Here is a 15,786-nt window from a genome sequence, read left to right on the forward strand (position 1 = left end):
CATGTTTCTCCCTCTCACACTCCATTCATGCCTCTTCAAATTCTGCAGCACTGCTGGTCACAGCTGACCTCCAGTTAGAGCAATCAAGGGCCAGGGCGTCCCAGTTCTCGGTGTCAATGCCACAGTTTTAAGGTAGTTTTTAAGCCCATCTTTATATCTCTTTTGCTGTCCACCAACATTACGTTTCCAGTTCTTGAGTTGGGAGCAGAGTAACTTCTTTGGGAGATGGTGATCATTTGGCCAACGTGGCCAGTCCAGCGGAGTTGATGGCGTATGTGCTGGCACAGCTGTGCCAGAAGCTAAATTTTCTTTTTCTATGCATGGTTAGTTTGCACATGTTTCTGTTAGCCAGGTATTTTGCAGTTAAGCAGCCTTCCCCAGGCTGCAGTCATAGGCTAGCAGCCTGCCTATCATCATTGGGGCTTTTGGAACCGCCCTTTTCCCCAGGTTCAGGAGGGAAAAGGGGACAGTTTGTTCACTCTTACAGTTTGAAGCCCAACTACAGGATGTGTGAGTTTTTCCCTCCTGTAGAAAAGCTTCGTTTCTTACAAGCTTGGCTGGGGAAGACAATTCTCACAACTTTACTAAGAATTTCAGTACAGACTTTGTTGGAGTTAAAGAAACAGATCCACAGCATTTGTGGAAAAAATCCAAAGGACTCCAGCTGGAAAATCTTCAGAGTTTTAGCTGTTAAGGTCTACTCGGGTACCCATAAAGCAAATTGGAACCGGGAGAGGGCCCCATGCCAAAGAAACCTAAAAGACAGATTGCTCAGGGAGGGGTCGAAAGGATTTCCCTCATAGAAGAAAGAAACAGTTCATGAAGCTCGTTGCTTGTCCATTGTGGACAAGTTAAGAAATATTTGGTTTATTTGTTGAAGATATAAGAAGTATTTGACTGATTTGTTGCACCAATAAAGAACTTTGTTAAACCTTCCAAGCTTCTAAAGACTTTGTATAGGGAAATTCATATGGCCTCTCAGCCAAGGCACCCTGGCATCCCGCTGGGCACATAAAAATCATGTCCTGTTAATAGACAATAGCTACAGGCCCAGCGTGTGACAGCACAGTGTAGGAGCATTGCTTCAATGCTGGTGGTCTTTGCTTCTTCCAGCACATGGACATTTGTCCGCCTGTCTTCCCAAGAGATTTGTAGGATTTTTTTGGAGGCAATGCTAATAGAATCGTCCTAATAGTAGTAATAATAATAATAATCATCATCATCATCATCATCACCATCAACATCATCCCCTCATTGTATAGTTGAAAACATGAAGCAGTAATGTTCCCAGAGCTCAAAATTAGTACTAAAACACCTATTCGATTCACAGTATTCAGATGTATTATATATTGAGTATGATTTCACTGAAAAACTGTTCTCTGGCTCAGAATAGGAAAACAAATTGGTAGATTTTTAACCAACTCACAAAAATATTTTCCCCCAAATCCTATACTTTCATTGTAAATCAAGCACATATATGTGGGAAAGAAAACCTTACCTTAAAATTAAGTGGTTTCAATGATGGAATCTTGAAAATAAAGCTCTTTTTTCAATTTCTTTTCCCACCTGCAGGATATTGATGGCCAAGCTCTGCTTCTGCTGACCCTTCCAACAGTTCAGGAATGCATGGACCTGAAGCTTGGCCCTGCCATCAAACTCTGCCACCAGATTGAACGGGTCAAACTAGCCTTCTATGCCCAGTATGCCAACTGACCACCCTTGCTCCACATTCCCCTAAGAGAGAACAAGCTTAATAAGTAACTAGAGTGATGGTGAATCGACCAAAATTATAAAGATGACCGTTGTAGAAGATAAAGACTCAAGATACAAGGAAGCAACATGGGTAGCCAGCTCATAAACTACGGATCAAGAGTCTATGCTCTTCACTGTGTTTGGGACTTCCAGCTCACACAATTCACTGTGTTTTGGACTTCAACTCCCACAATTCGTAACAGTCTCAGGCCCTTTCCTTTTCCCCCTCAGCCGCTTAAGCGGCTGAGGGGGAAAAGGAAGGGGCCTGAGGCTGTTACGAATTGTGGAAGTTGAAGTCCAAAACACCTGAAGGACCAAACTTTGCCCATGCCTGGTCTATATCAATCTCCTGGCATTGAATCTATGATATGGACCCCTCTTTCCAAGGATACCTGTATTTACAAATAGTTTGGCATTCTGTTACACAGCATAGCAAGTTACAATTTGAGGTCCATGAGAAGGTTCAAAATCTTCAAGAAACCAGGAGGAATGCAGGCATTTAATATTTGCTGGACGGAAGTCAGTGAGGCATGTTTGTTAATTCTTATATACCAGATTGTATCCCGTGGATGTGTATATGGATCTGTATATATGATTTCATGTAAATAACAGCAGGGGGGAAGAATCTATATTCAGAGTTATATTTTAATTTTTATTCAAAAAGGAAACTAAATCTTTCTACTTGAAGAATTGTAAGCCAAGTTGCTAATAAAGGCATCCAAAAGGATTTGCAGTTCTTGCTCTCCGCTTGTCTGGCTCATCCTGTGTATTACTCATACACTGTCCCGGAATACTTGTAGGATGTCAAAATACACACAAATAGTCTATGTAAGGAAAAAATAATACTCAAAGAGCATAGGTAAGGTAAAGGTAGTCCCCTGACATTAAGTCCAGTCATGTCTGACTCTGGGGTGTGGTGCTCATCTCCATTTCTAAGCCGAAGAGCCAGCGTTGTCCGTAGACACCTCCAAGGTCATGTGGCCGGCATGACTGCATGGAGCGCCGTTACCTTCCCGCCGGAGCGGTACCTATTGATCTACTCACATTTGCATGTTTTCGAACTGCTAGGTTGGCAGAAGCTAGGGCTGACAGCGGAAGCTCACACCGCTCCCCGGAATCGAACCTGCGACCTTTCGATCAACAAGCTCATCAGCTCAGTGCTTTAACCCACTGCGCCATATTCAGTACACAGTTCAGTACAGTTACACAAATTAAAGTGAGAAGGAGCAACCGCTCTCAAACATAATAGTTGCAATACAGTCACATAAACCAAAGTGAAAAAGAGCAACCGTTCTCAAACGGTTAGACTACACCTGGAATATTGTGTTCAATTCTGGGCACCACAGTTGAAGAGAGATGTTGACAAGCTGGAATGTGTCCAGAGGAGGGCGACTAAAATGATCAAGGGTCTGGAGAACAAGCCCTATGAGGAGTGGCTTAAGGAGATGGGCATGTTTAGCCTGGGGAAGAGAAAACTGAGAGGAGATATGATAGCCATGTATAAATATGTGAGAGGAAGTCATAGGGAGGAGGGAGCCAGCTTGAAAGGAGATTCCACCTGAACATTAGAAATTTTCCTTCTTCTTGGCAGGAGGTTGGACTGGATGGCCCATGAGGTCTCTATGACTCTATTATTCTAAGTATTAAGGAAAGAGAGAAACATTGAAGCCAATGAGCAAAATTGCTGGTTTCTTAAACTGGAGAGATTGCGGAGCATTGATCCGGAAGGTCTCATGAATTTGTATCCCTGCCTTATATGTCAGTTTCATTTTGGCAACAAGGGTAAATAATTTAACACATGCACACATTGCAATCTTGGGGAAACTGCTAGCGTGCATTTCAGAAGAACCCCTCGTTAAGGCAGAAAGGAGGAGGGAGCTGTTAATTATGGCTTTGGGAAGAAATTGCTTTCCACTCCTTGGCTGTGCATGGAAGAATTTCCCAAGGGACAGTTCTAGCAGCTGGCTATTCAGAACATCTTATTAAATTGTGCAGCAGTGGATAGAGAAACAGTCAGGAGAAACAACAGTATGGTAATTTCAGTTTCAGATAGCAGCTCTTTCCTCTCCGGTTGGAGTTAATAAAATATGTGGTTGAGTGACTGAAGAATGAGGAAGATTTGGCACCTTCTCTCCATGCTGTTCCTCCTTTGGATCCTCACCATAAGCTCTTGTCTGGAGTTCCCCTGTGTTTGAGTTTGTTCTTTGTTTACTGTTATAATTTTCAAGTTTTTTAATACTGGTAGCCAGATTTTATTCATTTTCATGGTTTCTTCCTTTCTGTTGAAATTGTCCACATGCTTGTGGATTTCAATGGCTTCTCTGTGTAGCCTGACATGGTAGTTGTTAGAGTGGTCCAACATTTCTGTGTTCTCCAATAATATGCTGTGTCCAGGCTGGTTCAAGAGGGATCCTCTCACCTCTGCAGGAGTCTACCATATACCATGCAGCTGTGGACAAGTCTACATAGGGACCAAAAGCAGCACTTAAACACGAATCTAGGAACACTGCAGACAACTTCAACTAGAGAAGTCAGCCATAGCAGAGCACCTGATGAACCAACCTAGAATTATAACAGTAAATAAAAATCAAAACTCAAACACAAGGGAACTCCAGACAAGAAATAATCAGGAACACCTAATCATCTCTCAACAAAGGATTCTCCCAGGCACTAACAGGCCACGCCTAAAGTGTTTGTTTTGGTTTCGGAGGCAAGGCTAATTTTTTCAGCCAGCAGTGTTTGACAGTTTCAGGTCAGCAATTAGTGACTGATTGTTCCCTGTCCTTTAAAGCTATCTTGGATTGAGCGTTTGCTTCCTGTTTAACCTATATAGGTAAAGGTTGTCCCCTGACATTAAGTCCAGTCATTTCTGACTCTGAGGTGTGGTGCTCATCTCCATTTCTAAGCCGAAGAGCCAGCGTTGTCCATAGACACCTCCAAGGTCATGTGGCCAGCATGACCGCATGGAGCGCCGTTATCTTCCCGCCAGAGCGGTACCTATTCATCTACTCACATTTGCATGTTTTCGAACTGCTAGGTTGGCAGAAGCTAGGGCTGACAGCAGAAGCTCACGCCACTCCCTGGAATCGAACCTGCGACCTTTTGGTCAACAAGCTCAGCAGCTCAGTGCTTTAACCCACTGCGCCACAGGGGGCCCCCTTAACCTATATAGCCATGTATAAATACTGTATGTGAGAGGAAGTCATAGGGAGGAGGGAGCAAGCTTGTTTTCTGCTGTCATGGAGACTAGGACACGGAACAATGGCTTCAAACTACAAGAAAGGAGATTCCATCTGAACATGAGGAAGAACTTCCTGACTGTGAGAGCCGTTCAGCAGTGGAACTCTCTGCCCCGGAGTGTGGTGGAGGCTCCTTCTTTGGAAGCTTTTAAACAGAGGCTGGATGGCCATCTGTCAGGGATTATTTGAATGCAATATTCCTGCTTCTTGGCAGGGGGTTGGACTGGATGGCCCATGAGGTCTCTTCCAACTCTTTGATTCTATGATTCTGTCCAATAGCAGAGAAACTACTCTAATTTTTTCTCCTTAAGTAGATAAATGTTCTCTTGTACATTGGCTGTAATTGAAAGGTTAGTGACCCAATGAAGCATCAAGATTAAGTCAGGCTATTAATGCAAATGCAGTTAAGAGTACTTTCCTACCTTCACTTGGCGTGATTGATGTACACTATGCTCTGGCAGGACCAACCCAAGGAGGAATCCGCTGCTCTCAGCAACCTGACCCAACAATTCATCCGGGTGGTAGATGCACCCTCTTCCATTAGCCTGATTTGTGGAGAAGACAAGTTGCGGGAAGGTGGTGAATGCTTCCACCCCTTAATTCTTTGGCTAAAACATGTTGGTGATTTTACACACAATTATCTTATGGATATGGTTACATTTTTGAACATCATGTAGCAGATGTGTTCTGTTCACAATAAATGGCATTCCAGATGTATCTAGGCTCTAGGGTCCCTTCCACACAACTGTATAAAATCCACATTGAACTGGATTATATGGTAATGTGGACCCAGATAACGCAGTTCAAAGCAGATCGTATGGATTACCTGCCTTGATATTCTGGGTTATATGGCTGTGTGGAAGGGCCCTAAGATAGGATAACAGAGCCATCAAATGATCTAGCAAAATTGGAACAACAAAACTCCTACGTCAGTTGAGCATCTTCAGGAGGGATCAACCAGAAGTGTGATAGATAATCAATCACTAAGGCATATAAAGAAAGCAATTGTCACCAAGCCCTGCTTGCAATCTATGCTGGGTGCACTTATCTGGGGATGCTCCAAAATACACACTGTATTTGTAAGAGCCTTCTTATTTAAGGATGTTTCAGATATAACAGATGGGGAAAATAATTTGCCATCTAAACAGAATTAGAAACAACCCACCTGCCAACTTTGAACCCCTGGAATAGTAAAAACATTTCTGAGGTCTCTGTCCATATAGTTGTAACTATAGTAGAGTCTCGCTTATCCAACATAAATGGGCCAGCAGAATGTTGGATAAGCAAAAATGTTGGATAATAAGTAGGGATTAAGGAAAAGCCTATTAAACGTCAAATTATGTTATGATTTTGCAAATTATTCACCAAAACATCATGTTTTACAACAAATCGACAGAAGAAGCTGTTCTGTCACCACTGGGCCTGTAGTTAGTTGACTTTTAAAGATAGGATGTGTAACCTTTGCCCAGCGGGAAGCCAGGGGCCTAAGGAGAAGTTCTCAGAGGTTTCCACTACAAAAGAATCTTCAGATGGCTATAGAAGTACAACAAAGTGTTTTATTAATGAAATCAAACAGGAACTTCTAGGCTTTCTTGATAAAATATTAGTTCTCTCAATCTTGTCCACAGGGGACAGGCACTGTCTTCAATAACTTTTTCTTTAAAGGAAAATTCCCTTTTTAACTTCTCCCAGGCTGACTGAAATCCAACCCCCTCTGATGTGTGCTCCGCTACCGGGCTGAACTGCTTCTCGGACGCCGAGTGGACCTACTAGCAAGGCAGTGGATATTCTCCAGCTGGAGTTCTTTAGTCTTTAAGGCTGTTTTCCTGGAAATTCACAAAGCTGTAGGAATGCTTCCCTGGAGTTCTTAGCGGATTCTTAAAGCTGTTCTCCTCTGGATTTCTTTTCTTTCTGTTTCTGTTGCAATTTCTGTAATCCTGGAAATTCTTAAAGTTTGAAGCCTTTGTACAGGGGAAGTTACACACATCCTATACAAAAGCTAACCTGGCTGAGACTGACTAACAAAATGGCTCACTTCCCTTCCAAAGCCCAAAAATGGGGCAGAACTAGGGAACCTAATGATAATTGACAGGTGACCTGCCCTGTAACTGCAAACTTTAACAGGAAGCCACCCTTCTGCAAAATCCCAAGCCTTGGGCTGCAAACAATCACATGATACAAAGCAAATAAAGTGGGAGCTTCTGGTACAGCTGTACCTGCACAGAAGCAGTTCAATACACAGTAACATTCTGTAGTAATTACTGTATTTACTAATTTAGCACCAAAACATTGCAATGTGTTGAAACAGCTGTGGATCCGGGCGGGAGGCAGACTGGGTTGGATAATACAGAACGTTGGATAAGCAAAGGTTGGATAAGTGAGATTCTACAGTATTCATCATTGTCTTCAATGTAGCTCAGCATTCACAGGTTTGCACAGTGCCAGTACTGTGCAGAAGAGTGAAGTAGTATAACTAATGAGAAATGGAAATAGATTTGCTCTACACAAGTACAATACAGGATCTCAGTCATGGAATACTAAGTACAATTCTGATATAGTTCTGATCTGAGCTTGGAGACTCAGCAGACTGTTTGCTTTTGTTAGGGATAGGTGTGTAAAAGTGGGAAAAATGTGGATAAAAAAGTCCTGCTTTCTTTTCAACTCTTTAAGTGAAGGTAAAGGTTTTCCCCTGACATTAAGTCCAGTCGTGTCTGACTCTGGGGGTTGGTGCTAATCTCTATTTCTAAGCTGAAGAGCCAGTGTTGTCTGTAGACACCTCCTAGGTCCTGTGGCCAGCATGACTGCATGGAGCGCTATTACCTTCCCGCCGGAGCAGTACTTATTAATCTACTCAAATTAGCATGTTTTTGAACTGCTAGATTGGCAGAAGCTGGGGCTAACAGCGGGAGCTCAACCCGCTACCCAGACTTGAACCTGCAACCTTTTGGTCAGCAAGTTCAGCAGCTCGGCACTTTAACCCACTGCACCACTAGGTGATCCTTTTCAACTCTTTGAAAAGTCAGTGGAATAAAACTGTTTCATTCCGCAATGATAACATCAATTTGGAGAAAGGTAATTGTGCTGTTGCGCACTGGGCCTGTGCATCAGACTGTAGACAGGACATAAATTCCATGTGCCCAACGGGACGCTGGGGCTGCCTCAGATTAAAGGCCTTTGGATTTCCTTAAAACACAGTCTCTAGAATGCTTAAGGGGTCAACAAAGTTCTTTATTGATGAAAACAACAGGTACTTTAAGGCTTTCTTAACAGTCTATTGGCTCTCTCAATCTTGTCCACAGGGAACAGGCACTATCTTAAAAAAGTCCTGCTTTCCTTTCAACTCTTTAAGTAAAGGTAAAGGTTTTCCCCTGACGTTAAGTCCAGTTGTGTCTGACTATAGGGGTTGGTGCTAATCTCTATTTCTAAGCTGTAGAGCCAGTGTTGTCTGTAGACACCTTCAAGGTCATGTGGCCAGCGTGACTGCATGGAATGCTATTACCTTCCCACCAGAGCAGTACTTATTAATCTACTCAAATTTGCATGTTTTTGAACTGCTAGATTGGCAGAAGCTGGGCTAACAGTTAGTATACTAACTAATGGGGAAATCCTTAATTTCTAATCTGGCCAGTCTGTCTTTGCCTCTGTTGGCATGGAGCCCCTGCACCCGGTACCAACTGCGTCTGTCTTCCGCGAGCGACCCTTACCAAGCAGAGCTTTGTAGACTTCCAGGGGAAAAGGAGTTCAGGTTTCAGTGATGGCTGGCTGAAGTCCCTCAGCGAAGGAGCTGTAAGGCTGTATATCTTCCGGCCAAGCTGTGGGCTGTATAACCCCAGCCAAGCTGCAGACTGTATAACTCCCCGGCCAAGCCATAGAAGACGAAGCTTTCTACAGGAGCTCTTGGTATTATGTCCTGCATGGAAAGCTCCTCTGTGTGGACTGAACTCAAAAAGGCTCCTATTCCCTCCAAAAACTCAAAAAGGGGGCCTAACTATAATTGACAGGTGGCTTGCCCTATGATTTCAGCCAAAAGAAGCCACCTATCTGCAGAGTCCCTGAAACTTAGGACTATAACAAACATTCAATGCAAAGCAAACAAAATTGGAGCTCCTGGTACAGCTGTACCTGCACATCAGCGCTTTAACCCACTGCACCACCAGGGGATCCTTTTCAACTCTTTGGGTCAGTGGAGTAAAACTGATAACATCAATTTGGGGAAAAGGAAATAGTACCTCCTTATACAGTGTCTGAAAAAGTAGTTACACTAGCAAAACCAGTGACATTAGCACATGATATTGAGCAAATTCTTGCTTATTGAAATCATAGGATTTTTAAAGACTGGCAGGTCTGTTATTGACAGAACGGGTGTCCTTTTAACCAAAAGAGAAAACAGTGTTTTAGTTTAAGAGCACTCCAATTAAGTGTGATCCATCCCCTTCCTTTCTAAGTAATTTGCCTCATGGCAGAGTCTGTTAGAGAGCAAACTAATGGGAAAGAGGCGCTGGAAAACCAAAGTGTGTTTAAATTATACAGCTTTTTGCATGCATTAAGCAAACCACTCCTGTAATAAAACAACACTGCCTTCGCTAATACTCAATAAACAGCCTGGTTTACAAGCAATCAGGGACAATGAATTACAAAATGGCAGGATAGCGAAGGAATAATGCTACCTTAACAATGCATGGGAAGATAAGTGGCTTGTAAAAGTGCCATTGCGTCTACCTTTTTAAAAAATCAATTAACGCTACGTTTTATTTTGCTCCTTCCTTCAGTGTCCCATTTAAGCAAGAATGCTAGCAGACCTTCGTATCCCATTCTGCTTGTTCAATACCTAATTTTTGTTCTAAGACCGAAATAATGACTGAAAGCTGCCCTCTCTATCTAAAGCAAATGAACAATTTGGGTTATTTGTCAAGCTCCACACGCTGTTGAGGATGCGGAGATGAGTCAGAGCGCAATTTTCAGAGAAATGTGGAACTCAAAGACAATTTCCTGCAAATTTCTTGGTATTCGTGGGTGGATGCTTTTCGCTTTGAAAAGATGTCTACTGACCGGCTCTCTTAATGCAAGGAGTGGGATGGCATTTGGAAAATGCACACCGCTTCTATTTTTATTTATGGTGACACATTTTTAAAGTGGATGAGCACGTCATCGTTGCTTTCATACCTACCATCAGCTCTCCAGGAGAACCATCTTTTTATGCAAGTTAAGATGTTCCTCTACTCAAAGGGTTTTGGAGGGATTTGATTGCCTGATTTAGTTAAAGGTCAGCATTATGAGAATGAATTATCCCTGTGGGAGAAGAAAGAAAGAAAGAAAGAAAGAAAGAAAGAAAGAAAGAAAGAAAGAAAGAAAGAAAGGGGAAGGGGACGGGGACGGGGATGGGGAAGGGACTTATTTACTTAGGCGATCCCTCGTTGGACGAGTAAGATGGTCTTCCATTATGGGTTTCCTTGTGGGTCCGCATGTGGCTGTGGAGCCCTATTCTTGCTCTACATCTTCTTCCACAGTGAGGACATTGGTTTCCAGGTGGAAAGCAGTCCCAGTCGGGGTTGGCTTGACGCACCTTCCTCCTGGCACGTTTCTCTCTTTCACCCTCCACTCGTGCCTCCTCGAATTCTGCAGCACTGCTGGTCACAGCTGACCTCCAGCTGGAGCGCTCAAGGGCCAGGGCTTCCCAGTTCTCAGTGTCTATGCCAGAGTTTTTAAGGTTGGCTTTGAGCCCATCTTTAAATCTCTTTTCCTGTCCACCAACATTCCATTTTCCGTTCTTAAGTTCAGAGTAGAACAACTGCTTTGGGAGACGGTGGTCAGGCATCTGGACAACGTGGCCGACCCAGCGGAGTTGATGTTGGAGGACCATCGCTTCAATGCTGGTGGTCTTTGCGTCTCCCCAAAATGGAGGTTCTTCCCTGGGAGCAGGGGCAGGCTCAAAGGGCTGCTCCCGCTCCTTAGACCAATCATTGCAAAGAAGACCTGCAGACTAGCTTTGCAGGCTGGCTTTGCAAACTCTGACTGTTAACCTCCAGGCCTTGCAAACTGCAGCAGCCCCGGGACAAATGCAAAAGAAAGCAACCTTAAGCAGCTAAGAGGTAAGGCAAACCCAGATCCTGGGGGACGGAACAGGTATTCTTTATCATACACCAAGCAATGGATTTGGCCTTGTGGTAGTCAGTTGCTGGCCTCTTTGAATTTCTGCTTTCTTCATCCCCCCCTTTTTTTCTTTTGTTGTCTAGGTACAGGGAAAACCAGCCCATCAATATCTTCTTATGAAATGGCTTGGCACGTGCTTTGGATGTTTCGATTGATTTACACACAGCGAAAGACAAATGGCCTCAGTGTAAACCTTTGTGTTTGTTACTGCCGCCCCATGGCTCATTAGTCTCCCAAGCTTTGTTTCTCCATTCATACCTGTTGTGTTTCATATATTTTTATACGCTGCCTCCTTGTAATAAATGAAATTACACTTCAGTGATAAACTGTTCCCATAAGCAATCAAAGCCAAGTATGTGAATGATATTGATGCTGTTGTCACACCATCAGGTTGTAACGTGTGCCGTTATTAGCTTTATCATTCCCTGACAGTTCCAATGCCGGATGACCAGGGAAATCAAAAGGAATATTTGTAGGAATAAAAGTCTCGCTACTGACGATCCTAAATCGTATTTGCAAAGTATAGTGCTTCTATCCCCTACAGAGTTGTCCTTTCTGGTCAGGGATATAGCAATATGATTTTTCATGGAGCAGAAAAAAATGTTTTAATGTCATTCACTAAAAAGCAATTGCAGTGAGGAAAGGTTATCATAAATAATAAGGAAAATAAGGTCTCCATATAATTAATAATAATAATACTTTATTTATACTCCGCCACCATCTCCCATAAGGACTCGGGGTGGCTTACAAAATAGCACACAAAGTGGGAAAAATGAATAATAAAATTGCTAGGAGTTTCTAGGGCCTCGAGCATGACTCTATGGTCAACTTCCACTGAAAACTAGACCAAAATTCACATTTTAGGACCTAGAGATTCCTACAGAGGTGTCTTCTCTAGAAATGGTTAGGTCCTCCATCACAACAAAAGAAAGCTAACTATAAATCTCACAGGAGTATCTACAGAAAAACATTTTAATAAAATCCATGAATAATCCAGTCTGCAAAAGTCAAAACTGTAGATATGGAGGGATGATAGGACTTGGTCACCCAGAACTTCACAGAAACTCACCATCAGCAATTGGAAGGAAGTCAACGACCCTCAGGTCAGGGTATTTTAATAAAACATCTTACATCCCAATCTAATATGCTAAATCTCTACAGGAAGCAAAAGGATGGAGAAAATGAACAATCTATCATTCTGGTAAAAAATCATACCAGATCAGCAAAGATGGATGACTTGATAGTCCCATAATTACAAAGTCCTTTTATTATTAAGCAGCAGTGTTCATTTCCATTCATTGTACTGCTTGATTATAAGCCACTCAGATGATTTATAGGCTTTTTTAACACTGCAGCTCATTCAGAGGTTTCTTTTGAATCATTTTCACTTACATATGGATATCTAAACTCATTTTTTTAAAAAAACCTGCACAAAGGAAGAATGGGAAACAATGAATGACGGAGCAGAGGACAGAAATAAATTGCCTTTAGGCTGCAGTTTTATAGAGAGTCCCATTGAACCCTCTGGGATTGCTTCTTTGAGTAGAAATGTTCGTGATTGCACGTGTTGCTGGATCACATGTCCTGCCATGCTGACATGTCCTACTCTGGATCAGTGGTTCTCAACCTTCCTAATGCTGTGATCCTTTAATACATCTCCTCATGTGGTGGTGACCCCCAACCATAACATTATTTTTGTTGCTACTTCGTAACTGTAATGTTGCTACTGTTATGAATCGTAATATAAACATCTGATATGCAGGTTGTATTTTCATTCACTGGACCAAATTTGACACAAATACCTGGTATACTCAAATTTGAATACAGATGGGGTTGGGGGTTGATTTTGTCATCTGGGAGTTCTAGTTTCTGGGATTATAGTTCACCTACAATCAAAGAGCATTCTGAACTCCATCAACAATGGAATTGAACCAAACTTGGCACACAGAACTCCCATGACCAACAGAAAATACTGGAAGGGTTTGGTGGGCATTGACCTTGAGTTTTGGAGTTGTAGTTCACCTACTTCCCAAGAGCATTGTGGATTCAAACAATGATAGATCTGGACCATTCTTGGCACAAATACTCAATATGCCCAAAAGTGAACACTGGTGGAGTTTGGTGAAAATAAACCTTGACATTTGGAAGTATTAGTTGCTGGGATTTATAGTTCACCTGCAATCAAAGAGCATTCTGAACCCCACCAATAAGAGAATTGGGCAAAACATCCCACACAGAATCCCCATGACCAACAGAAAATACTATGTTTTCTGAAAATTTTTGGTGACCCCTCTGACCCCCCCCCTCCCCCCGGTTGGGAAATGCTGCTCTGGATGATGGGATGAACTACACAGCTTGTAATGGTGGGAAATGGGGTTTTCTTTTTCATTCTCAACTTAGAGTAATGAGCAGGTGAGAAAACTGAGGACTGTCTGCCAAGGTCATTTCTGTGAGAAACTTACTGGTTCTCAACAGGTGGGTTCCCAGATGTTTTGGTCTTCGATTCCCTGAAATCTTAACAGCTGGTAAACTGGCTGGGATTTCTGGGAGTTGTAGGCCAAAACACCTGAGGACGTACAGGTTGAGAACCACAGAGAGAAAGGCAACTGGGATCTTCCTGATTTTTCAGCTGTTGATCCAATCATTTCGCACCTGAGAACAGGGACATCATCAAGTGCATCTCCAAACCCTCCAGGTTTCCATAGGGTGGAGCCATTGCTATTTAAGTGTTAACAAAGTGCCATAATGCAACATCTGGGACTAACCTCTGGACGGCCCCCCTACCACCACCACCACCCAATCCTGAGCCATTAGACAAAAGAGAAGACATGTTAAGGAAGACCCATCAATACCTGAATGTCTTTCTTCTGCCTACTTCCTTTGGTAAACAGTCCCAACTCCACTCTCATTAATGTTTCATGCTTCATGGTTTGTATAATAGTTTTCACCCCCTCAGAGAGTGCTTTTTTTTCACAAAATCAAACTTTAAAGTGCTTCTTGGGTACATATGATTATGCAACCTCCACTCCAAGGGATCTAGAAAGGTTGTCTCGATGCTGCTATCGTTCAGAAGGGTTGTCATGACAACTTATTCATCTCTCCTGAAATCCGATGGCTGAATTATTTTTCAATTTACTCCAAAATAGAGGGACCTCAATTCTATTGTTAGGATCAACTAGAAGAGACCATAGAAAGAATAGGATTTAATAGTGTGCTGATTCCACATCCAATCTAGGTGAGGGCGCATCTACACTGTACACTTAATGCAGTTTGACCCCATGACTCAATACTATGGAATCCTAGGAGTTGCAGTTTTACACGGTCTTTAGCCTTCTCTCCCAATGAGTGCTGGTGCCTCACCAAACTACAACTCCCATGGTTCCATAGCATTGAAAATAGCCAGCAACTCACTCAATGCATTTCTGGGCACCACAATTTAAGGGAGATGTTGACAAGCTGGAATCCAACTCTATGATTCTAATTCAGGTGTATGTCTCTCTTTTGGGGGGTATCAGGACCGACTTGAGAAACTGCAAATTGCTTCTGGTGTGAGAGAATTGGCCGTTTGCAAGGACGTTGCCCAGGGGACGTCCAGATGTTTTTTGATGTTTTATCATCCTTGTGGGAGGCTTCTCTCATGTACCTGCACAGAGAGCTGGAGCTGACAGAGGGAGCTCACCCATGCTCTCCCCTGTCGGTCATCAGTCCTGCCGGCACAAGGGTTTAACCCACCGAGGACTCCTATAGTTAAAACTGTGTAGAAGAGAAAACAGGGGCAAATTAGAGGGCAAACATTAAGCCCAGTTCACCCCTCAATTTGGGCTGGGAAGTGTGGTTGGGTAAAACTAGGACGATTTCTGTTTCCCTTCATTGCCATTTTAACTATGTGGCTGTGCTGATTCCAGATCCAGACAAACAGAGGATTAGAGGATTAGCTCTCATCCCGTAATTGATTTCCTGTGGTTTAATTCAGTTTGTGACACAAGATAAAATCTCAATATTAAAAGTGTCCGGCACAACAACCGCTTGATTTTCCCAAAGGCCTACAGTCTCTCTGTCGTGAGGTTTTTCTACATTTCACATGGATTTTGAAATATTATTTTCCCCATTTAATTAAGAAAGAAAGAAAGAGGGAGGGAGGGAGGGAGGGAGGGAGGAAGGAAGGAAGGAAGGAAGGAAGGAAGGAAGGGAAAGAGGAGAGACTTCTGACTGTAGCTTTATTGAAATGTGGGAGCCTTTTCCTTGAAAAATAGGAAAGGGGTAATTAAAGTGCAGTTGCCTTTAAATGAAAGTGGCTTTAATGCATTACATAGTTTTTAATTAAATAGTAATTAATTGTAGCATGATTTTAAAATCTTATGCTTCCTGATACATACAGAAATTTTTTTTAAAAAATATCAGCGCACTTGATGAATCAACCTGTACACAGCATATTATTTGGGAACACAGAAATGCTGGACCACTCTAACTATTACCATGTCAGACTACACAGAGAAGCCACTGAAATCCACAAGCACGTGAACAATTTCAACAGGAAGGAAGAAACAATGGAAATGAACAAAATCTGGCTACCTTTTTTTAAAAGAAAAAACTTCTAAAATCAGGAAAGTAAATAAAGAACAACACTCAAAAACAGGGGAATTCC

At 42.6% G+C, this 15,786-nt stretch overlaps 1 protein-coding gene across 3 annotated transcripts in view; it reads left to right on the plus strand.

The window, feature by feature from the left end:
• SFMBT2 (Scm like with four mbt domains 2) overlaps window positions 1-2,479 on the plus strand; it is a 94,876-nt gene extending 92,397 nt beyond the window's left edge. For all 3 annotated transcript variants that reach the window (XM_060776457.2, XM_060776458.2, XM_060776459.2), the window contains one exon: window positions 1,573-2,479. In XM_060776457.2, coding sequence (XP_060632440.2) covers window positions 1,573-1,713 — 141 coding nt within the window. In that variant the 3' untranslated portion in view covers window positions 1,714-2,479. The remainder of the gene's footprint in view (window positions 1-1,572) is intronic.
• Window positions 2,480-15,786: the final 13,307 nt, after the last annotated feature.

Source organism: Anolis sagrei, chromosome 5 (assembly GCF_037176765.1).
Source record: "Anolis sagrei isolate rAnoSag1 chromosome 5, rAnoSag1.mat, whole genome shotgun sequence".
In the NCBI taxonomy this organism is placed as follows: domain Eukaryota; kingdom Metazoa; phylum Chordata; class Lepidosauria; order Squamata; family Dactyloidae; genus Anolis; species Anolis sagrei.